Consider the following 9,993-nt stretch of genomic DNA (forward strand, 5'->3'; position numbering starts at 1 on the left):
TGCCAAAAAGTAAATTCTCAAATTTATTTGGAGGGTAAGGGGCTTCAAATAGCCAAAAACATATTGAGAAAGAAGTATGAAGTGGGAGGACTCACACTTACTGATTTAAAGTGTATTATAAAGCCACAGTGGTCAAAACAGCATGGCACTGACATAAATATAGACATATTGATCAATGGAATCAAAGTGAGAGTTCAGAAATAGATGCTCAGATCTATGGTCAACTGATTTTTGACAAGGCTCCCAAATCCACTCAACTAGGACAGAACAGTTTCTTTAATAAATGGTATTGGCAGAACTGGATATCTATTTGCAAAAGAATGAAAGATGGCCCCTATCTCACACCATATACAAAAATTAACTTACCATGGATCAAAGACTTGAACATAAAAGCCTGTACCATAAAACTTCTAAAAGAAGACATGGGGAAATATCTTCAAGATCTAGTGATAAGAGGTAGTTTCCAAGACTTTACACCTAAAGCACAAACAACAAAAGAAAAAAAATAGATAAACAGAAACTCCTCAAAACCGAATATTTTTGTGCTTTAAAGGACTTTGTGAAAGGGTAAAAACATTTGGAAAACAGCAGCTGACTCAGTGGAATAAAATATTTGGAAACTACATATATGATAAATTTTGGCTACCCAGAATATATAAAGAAACCCTACAACTGAACAATATAAAGATGAAAACCTCAATTTAAAAATGGGCAAAATAAATGAAAAGACATTTTTCCAAAGAGGGTCTACAGATGGCTAAAGAGCACATGAAAAGATGTTCAGCCTCTCTAGTCCTTAGGAAAATGCAAATCAAAACCACAGTGAGATATCACCTTACAATTACTAGATTGGCTGCTATTAAACAAACAGGAAGTTACAAGTATTGGAGAGGATCTAATGAAATAGGAACACTTATTCACTGCCAGTGGGATTGTAAAATGTTATAGCTGCTGTGGAAGACAGTCTGGCAGTTCCTCAGGAAGCAAGCTACAGTTGCCTTATGTGCTGGTTTGAAAGGAGGTATGCCCCCTAGAAAAGCCATGTTTTCATCAAAATATCATTTCATAAAGGTAGAATAATCTCTATTCAATACTGTATGTTTGAAACTGTAATCAGATCATCTCCCTGGATGATGGGATTTAGTCAAGAGTGGTTGTTAAACTAGATTAAGGGGTGACATGTTTCCACACATTTGGGGGGTCTTGATTGGTTTATTGGAGTCCTATAAAAGAGGAAATATTTTGGAGAATGAGAGATTCAGAGAGAGCAGCACCATGAAGCAGAGTCTACCAGCCACTGACCTTTGGAGATGAAGAAGGAAAACGCTTCCCGGGGAGCTTCATGAAACAGGAAGCCAGGAGAGAAAGCTAGCAGATGATGCCTTGCTTGTCATGTGCTCTTCCAGCTGAGAGAGAAACTGTGACTGTGTTCTCCATGTGCCTTCTCACATGAGAGAGAGACCCTGAACTTCATCAGTCTTCTTGAACCAAGGTATCTTTCCCTGGATGCCTTAGATTGGATATTTCTATAGACTTGTTTTAATTGGGACATTTTCTCAGCCTAAGGACTATAAACTAACAACTCATTAAATTCCCCCTTTCAAAGCCATTCTGTTTCTGGTATATTGCATTCTGGCAGCTAGCAAACTAGAACACCTTACAACCTGGCAATCCTGTTACTTGGGATAAACTCAGAAGAACTGAAAGCAGGGAATCTAACAGACATTTGCACACTGTTGTCCATAGAGGCATTATTCACAACTGCTAAAAAATGGAAACAAACGAAGTGTCCATCAGTAGATGAATGGATAAACTAAATGTGTTATGTAATAATATCCATCTGATGGAATATTATTCAGCAGTAAGAAGGAATGGAGTCCTGAAGCATGTGGTAGCATGGATGAACCTTGAAGACATTATGTGAAGTAAAATAAGTTAGACACAAAAGGACAAATATTGTATAATCTCACTGATATGCACTAATCATAATATGTAAACCCATAGACATAAAATACAGAATATTGGTTACAATGATATAGAATGAGGCTGAAGAATGGGGATTTGTTGCTTAATATGTGCAGAATGTTTAACTAGATTGAAATTAAACATTTGGAAATGGATAGAGATGACAGTAGCATGTTATTGCGAGAATAACTAATAATATTGAATGGTGTGTGAATATGGTGGAGAGAGGAAATTTAGACTCAGGTATGTCACCAGCAGGAAATCTGGAGGTTAAAATGTGGGAATGATTAACACAGTGAATTTGTAGTAGACTATGACTGTGATAAACTGTACGAATATAAAAAAATATTTTAAAGTTCTTTCATGGAATAGAATAAATGTACAACACTATTTCAAGGAGTTAATTGTTGGCCACAACTATCACCCTAAGGAATGTTAAAGTAAAACAAGACACAGAAAGGGATCAGGGGATCCAGAGACACCAGTCTTCAGACAAGTTTATTTTCAGCCAAGTGCAAAATTATATTCTAGAAAGAAAAGTGATAAAGGTTGTTTGCATGCAAAAGCTATATAATGAAAAACAAGTTCCGAAAAATAAATACTTTTAATGCTAGGGTATTAATTTCCCTTAAGCAAGTCTCTTCCACACCTCATTGTGCTCTATCTGCATGTCTCAGATTCCACTGAATTTCCAGATCCTGAAAGCTCAAGTCTGCATTTCCTCATAGACTTGTGTCTGCAAGCTTTAGGTTAAACATCAGCCTTTTAAGTCCTACAGTTAATAATAGAGAGGTATATGGGAAAATGCACCTATTGGCAAACTATCAACTAGAATTAACAATAATATTTTAATATTCTTTCATCAATAGTAACAAATGTACCACACCAGTATTATGGTTCAACAAGAGTTGGGGGTGGGTGGGCAAGGGGTATGGGAGGATTGGGGTTTTATTTTTTTGTTTTTATTTCTTTTATGGAGTAATGAAAATGCTCCAAAACTGATCATGGGTGGGTATCCTGATGATTTAATGATATTGTGAGCCAGTGATTGTATACTGTGGATGGCTTGTATGGTGTGTGAATACATTTCAATAAAATTGAAAAAAAAAATACTACAGTCTCTGTGGAAAGCAGTTTGATAGTTTCTCAAAAAGTTAAACATAAAAAGAGAAACTTGTGAGGATCTTTGAAAGATGTTTCAGCTGAGTTCACAAAATACAGGGTCACATATCTGGCAGATGAGCAGAATAAAATATTAAAAGTAGTTCAACCTAACTCTGTATAAAGGAACAAGGAATTAGATTTTTGAATATCTGCTATTGAGTACTTAATATGTTTTAAATTTCATCCATGTATGAATTCATTGAATCTTTACAATAATCCTAGAAGATAAATAAAATGACTACAATCTTATTTTACACATGAGAAAACTGGGGCAAAATGGAGTTAAGTGACTTTCCTTACATTACACAGACAGTAAGTGCCAGACCTGGGATTCAAAGCTAAGGAGCACTGGATCTTCAGCCAGTGGTCATTATTTTCATGGTCCTGGAGTCCATGTACTTTTCCTTCATATTATCCAGAGCCAAATTATAGAATTTTTATTTTTGATTTAGCTTTGTTTTTTCCCCTTAAACTAGGGATTTTCAATCTTGGCTATATTGACATTTTGGACAACTTAATTCTTTTTCATGGGGGTCTATTTTGTACACTGTAGGATGTTCAGAAGTTCTCTTGAATCCACACTAATACCAGTAGCATCCCGTCCCCAACTCTGACAAATACCCCCAAACATTGTCAAATATTCCCTGTTGGGCAAAACTGCTTTTTGTTGAGAACCACTATCTAAACCAAGGATCTTCTATGCTAGCATGTTCAAATTAACTTAATTCCAGATGGTATACAGGAAATCCCAAATGATATACAAATTTCAAATGATATATAAATTTGGGGTACAAAAAAGTATATACAAATTTATACAGAACTTGTACAAAAATTTGTATAAATTTGAAACACAAAAATTGGTACACAAATTCCAAACGGTAAACAGAAAAAAATACTATGGTAAAAAAAAATCAATATGATAAATATGTGTGGAAAATGCTGGATGTTCAATGCTGGCTTTCTCAGAAATGTTCACGTTACACCATACAGTCTGTCCCAAGTATAATCAACCAAAACCTGCTTGCATTATTTACTTACATATTTATTATGTTAATTTGTTTTTTGGCCATTAATTCTGTTAAATTAGCAGTCTCTTGTATGTTATAGGATAATCTGGTATGGCAATATAAAAACACTAAATATTTTTGAGCAGGATACTCCCATTAAACCAAGGTTTGGGGAAATAGAATTTGGCAGACAGTAAAAAGAATGTGTTGTGTGAGGCAACAAGGACACCTATAAAAGCCACAGGGGGCTTATTTGCCTCGCATTTAAATTTTGATTGAAATTGACCTGAATTGATCTGACATTGAAGAAAGTTGACACCAAATGATGCATCTGAATGCTATTTTACATTACAGATGATAAGATGCTGATGAAATATATAATGGATTATGAAGAAAGGATATGTTTTTGGGAAATAGCAACAATAATGTTACTGACATGAATTTCTGAGTTTCAAAAGGTGAAGAGCAGTGCACTAGGAGAGTAAGCAGAGTGGTTAGCTCAATCAGAGGAGACTGCCAATATTCTCTCCATTCTCATATCAACCACTTGTATAATTTGGAATGAACAGGGAAGGTGCCCTTTAAAATTATGTTTGTGGGGGACTTATTTATTTGCTGGATATTTCTCTGCTCTCAAATAAGGGAGTGCAACATTTTGAGTCCTATCACACCTTTATCAATTTGAGTTAGTATAACCATTTGGATTTGCAAAATGACACTTTTAATGTCCTTCAGAAAAGGTGTCCCAAAAGGGGCAGATTTGCTTGATGAAGATAGTGGAATATTCACATTTCTGTCTGATAACTAGTGAAAACATTGAGTGCTATTTACCAGAAGTCTATAAATCCTAGAGTTCTTTGTTATTTATAATTTTTATGCCAGTCTTATTAACCCAAAATATACACAAATGTACATATAACATTTGGCCTTCCTCACAACAGCTCAACAAAGTGGTGTTATTATTCCTATTATACTACTCCAAAAATGTAGCCCAAAGACATTGATTAATTTTTTAAGTGTTCCACAGCTAGTTCATGCTGGGTGTGATTAAGACATTTTTGTATAAATAACTTTATCTAACTTATAATTTTTTCCACCAGATGATCCCAGATATATTTTTCAGTGGCTGCCAAACTGAACTCCTAGACTAGGATCTTCAGATGCCCACCTCCCATCCCAAAGTAGGGGAAGCAGCTCCAATCACAGGCGGTGGCATCCTTCACCCTCCTTAGGGATTGTCTGGAGGAAAAGAACAAAATTTGGTCCTAAGGGAATGAAACAGTCAAGAGGGGCAGACAGCACAAAGTAGTTAAAGCGCAGAAGTACAGTGCAGATAAAGCACCTGGGTGGATTGAATCCAGGATGCTGAAAACAAAAGTAGGCCTAAATTGACTCAGGTTGCTGAAAGAGAGACTTATGTCTCAGTCAGGACACCTATACTTCATTGAAGAACTATCTGCTTTAGGAACAAGTGTGTCTTTTACTCATCTATTCTCTTATGCTCACCTTCAGTGGCATCCTCCATTTACCAGAAATCCCAGGCAGTCTGAAAACCCAACCAATCTGCTCAGGAGGAATGGTTGTCTGTACTTGAGGATTTGTGTGTGCCAGAAGGAAGGCTTTGGAGGTGAGAAGACTCAATAACAGAATAGGACAGATTATGTTTGAGGAATCCAGAAAGTGGCCGGGTAAGTCAAGAGGTAGTACTAACAGCTGATCATGTTAAATTATTGCTCTAAGAAAGGTCAGATGTACACATTGTCACTCCCCAGTGGAGCCTTTTGCTCAGAAGAGCTCAGGATGGCATTGCTAACATCCCCAGGTACAGAGAATAACCATGAAAGGAACCCATTTACTGAACTCCCTGGTCTCCCAAAACATTGTTCTCTGTTATTAACTAAAAATCCTAAGGTTAAAATTATTAATATAGAAGTTGATCATGTTGATTGTTTGAGTGTCTCCTAAATTTTGCTCTCACATATATTATTTGCACTTAAAAATATTGTAAACCAAAAAGGAAATTAGGCAAGATAATTCTTAAGAGGATCCCCTCAAGATGTTTTCTTTACAAGCGATAACTTGGGCTTTCTAAAAGTAATCAGAATCAGAGGTCCATTATATTGCTAAGTTATTGAAGTCTCAAAGGGTCCTACTATATTGACTCATCTTCTCTATTCCATGGTGAATTTTGACTGTTTCATTCCCTACAGCCTGCCTGACTGTCTGGGTATCTGAGCACGCAAAGCTTTACTCCTTTCTTACAAGGTGGCATCATATGTTTCTTTTGTTTTGATTTTTCTTTTTTCCTATGTAAATATGTTGCTCTCTTCCCTTGTTCTATTAGGCACCCTTCCAAGATCTTTAAGAATAGGAATAATTTCTCTTTAACATGCCCTCTGTGGATCCCAGTATATCACTGGTCCCTCTACATGCACACCTAAAAGTGAACATGATCAAACTGGACTCATCTTGACCCCTGGTTTCATCAACTTCCCATGCAAGACATCCTACTGTTTTTTGTTCATTAGTTTGTTTCAGTAAAATACACCAGAATCTGCTAAGTAACTGAAATTATCATATATTCTGTTATTTTTTCTCATTCCTAGTATACGATTACTGACCAGAGTCTGTGGTATTTGTGACCCTACATAACTTGTATTTATCCTTCATTCTCACTGTTAGATTTGATGTTCATGTAGTTTTTTTTCTTTTTATTAAAATAGTCTTATCCTATAGGTTCCCCTGCCATCTCTTTTTAGACCGTTCTTAACATTGATTTTAGTTTGGCATTGATATACTACACACCTGGCCAAACTGTTTATTTTTTATTACAATGACTACTATGAATCCTCTAAAATTAAGTAGAAATTTCTTACATTTGCGCATGTGTTCCTTAAGGAATTGATGTATCTTACTCTTTAGTTTTAGCTTGATCAACCATCTGAAGATCTACACTATGCTGTAGTTTTGCTCAATTGTATTTTCTTATGCTTATAATAGTGTCTAATATATTTCTGCATTTACATGTGTGTCAATCAGCACAAAATTCCTAGCACAGCCTATTAGTCCAATCTAACTCCTATCTGTCCTTTAAACCTAACTAAGAATCACTCTTGATAAATATCCTCTTACCTCCCTAGATCAGGTAATTTCCTCTTTCTGAGATTTATAGCATCTTGCATTAAATGAACACTTCACTTTAATTACAGTTGTCTCTATCCACTTTTTTTTTATGGTATAGGCATTTCTTACCCATTTCCCTATTTTCTAGCACTATCAAAATTTGTTTTGTAAAACATGTCCTCAATAATTGTTTCTGCAATGAAGAAAGAAAAAGTTAGTTTATAAAATAATAATCCAGGTGGTTATTAAATAGGATGAGGAGCAGAGGAGCAATTGAAAAGAGTTAAGGCAGAGAAGTATGTATCAGTCCATTAGTTTTGGAAGCAAAGTTGTCTTTTAGCCTAATTGTTTCATGCTCTTGTCTCCCACCAAGGCCAAGGCTTCTTCAATCAACCTGATGTCTGTCTTCAATAGCTCTGTCCTTTATCCCCGCTTCCTTCTGACAGGCCTCTCAGGCCTTGAAAGCACATATGGCTTGATTTCCCTCCCTATCTTCTTGGTTTATGCCATCTCAATTGCAGGAAACATTACCGTCCTCTTCATCATCAGAACTGAGCCTTCCCTCCATCGACCAATGTACTACTTTTTGTCAATGCTGGCACTCACAGATCTGGGCCTATCAACTACTACCTTTCCGACCATGTTCAGTGTCTTTTGGTTCCATGCCCGGGAGGTCCCATTTGATGCCTGTCTGGTACAGATGTACTTCATCCATGTTTTCTCCATTACTGAGTCAGCTGTGCTGTTGACCATGGCCTTTGATCGTGTTATTGCCATCCGTGAGCCTCTGCGCTATGCAGCCATTTTAACAAATGGTGTAATCATTGGGATTGGGTTAGCCATTGCTGGAAGGTCTCTGACTCTGGTCTTTCCAGCTTCCTTCCTCCTGAAGAGGCTTCAATACCGTGCTGTCAATATTCTCTCCTATCCCTTCTGCCTTCACCAGGACCTTATAAAGACAACTGTATCCAGCCATCGGATCAGCAGCATCTATGGCCTCTTGGTGGTCATCTGCTCCATGGGACTTGATTCTGTGCTCCTCCTCCTCTCCTATCTCCTCATCCTGGGCACAGTGTTGAGTATAGCCTCCAAGGCAGAGAGGGTCAAAGCTCTCAATACCTGCATCTCCCATATCTGTGCCGTACTCACCTTCTACACACCAATGATTGGGCTATCTATGATCCATCGCTATGGACAGAATGCTTCTCCAATTGTCCATGTGCTCATGGCCAATGTCTACTTGTTGGTCCCACCCCTAATGAACCCTGTTGTCTACAGTGTCAAGACCAAGCAGATTCGTGGCAGAATCCTCAAGAAATTCAAGAGACAGAAAGTTTAGTTTAGAGGGAATCTGAGAAGCATTTTTCCTCTTTTCCGTCTTATATTTATGAGTGTACCTCATATTAATGTATAATTTAAATTAAAATATTACTAAACATATTTTGCCTTTATGATATTGGATCCAAACCTCAAAAATAATAAATCCTATCTTTGATGTAGAGGGAAAAAGATGATTTGATATTGTTGTAGATCCATGTTGAAATGCTGAAGAAGGTGGCCACCAAACCCAGCTGAGGTATTTCTTAGTAGAACTACAGATTTTTCTTATTAATCAGCTGTACATATCTGTGAAATCAAGAGACATCAGACCAACGACTTGCTAAGGTCTTAAATTTGTTAGTAAGGTTTAGATTCAAGATGATTTTGTAGTTTGTACCAGCAATGTTTACCCATACTGTTGACCTTATTAAGAAAATAATCTTAAGTACATATTTTGGCCTTCTTTTCAGGAGAAAAAAAATTCCAGCAGGAAAGCCTTATATTAAAAGAGAACGATGAACGAGTGAAGCATTGTATACTTTGAGAGTATAAAAGGAAGACAAACTGTACCAAATTAATTGAACTTATTTATCTGTTAAATAATCCAGAGATGTGATGTTTCTGCAACTAGTAAGCCACAGAGACCTTCTGATCCTAAGCAGTATGGATAAGTCTGAGACCCAGATTCCTACCCATTTTTTCTATCTAGTTTCTCAGTACATTTCTCACTTCTTTGCCATAGTTATTGGACGTTTTAAAATCTGTTCTTTATTATACATATGGGGTGTACAATGCTGCATCTCCTGTGTTCCTTTGTGTGCGTTGTTCTGATCACCCTCTTTTGAGCTCCCAATGTCATTCTGCACTAAGATATTTTTCAGAGAACATATTTATCATGTCTAATTATGGGGTTGATACATGTGCAGATTGTAACCACAAGGTACTTCAAGAATTTGATGCTATGTAGACTTGTTTCCAATTAATATGATGTACTGAAATATCTGTTTTTAATTATAAAATCATACATAAAGTATCCTTAAAGAATTGCATTTAGTATTTGGTTCAACTTAATTACCTCTCATTCAAATTTTAATCTGCATCCTTCTGGTTTCCATATCCATTATTCAACTGCAATTATATTGTGACTTATTTGTTAGTAAACCTGTACTATAGGTTTGACCTATAACAAATTCCTGTGACCTGTTTGTTAGTAAATTCAACATTCACATTCTGCTTTAAGCCTCCACATCATTTGGCACTGCTAACCATGTCCCCCTATTATTTGCTGACCTTTATTTTTTAATAGTCTTAGATTTACAGAAAAAAATTTGAAGGTAGTACAGACTTTTCTATAACTTGCACCAAATTTCCCCTACTATTAACGTCTTATGTTAGTATGGTACTATTGTTAAAA

The 9,993-nt window shown here is 36.3% G+C and overlaps 1 protein-coding gene across 1 annotated transcript; it reads left to right on the plus strand.

The window, feature by feature from the left end:
* Window positions 1-7,656: 7,656 nt before the first annotated feature.
* Window positions 7,657-8,598, plus strand: LOC143643528 (olfactory receptor 51G2-like). The gene has a single exon (XM_077112145.1). It carries the CDS (start codon window positions 7,657-7,659, stop codon window positions 8,596-8,598), a length of 942 nt encoding a protein of 313 aa, XP_076968260.1.
* The last annotated feature ends 1,395 nt before the right edge of the window (window positions 8,599-9,993 follow it).

Source organism: Tamandua tetradactyla, chromosome 8, assembly GCF_023851605.1.
Source record: "Tamandua tetradactyla isolate mTamTet1 chromosome 8, mTamTet1.pri, whole genome shotgun sequence".
NCBI lineage: Eukaryota > Metazoa > Chordata > Mammalia > Pilosa > Myrmecophagidae > Tamandua > Tamandua tetradactyla.

Bases quoted from the DNA above. Each gene is read 5' to 3' on its own strand.
- LOC143643528 (XM_077112145.1), top strand. From the start codon at position 7,657: ATGTCTGTCTTCAATAGCTCTGTCCTTTATCCCCGCTTCCTTCTGACA.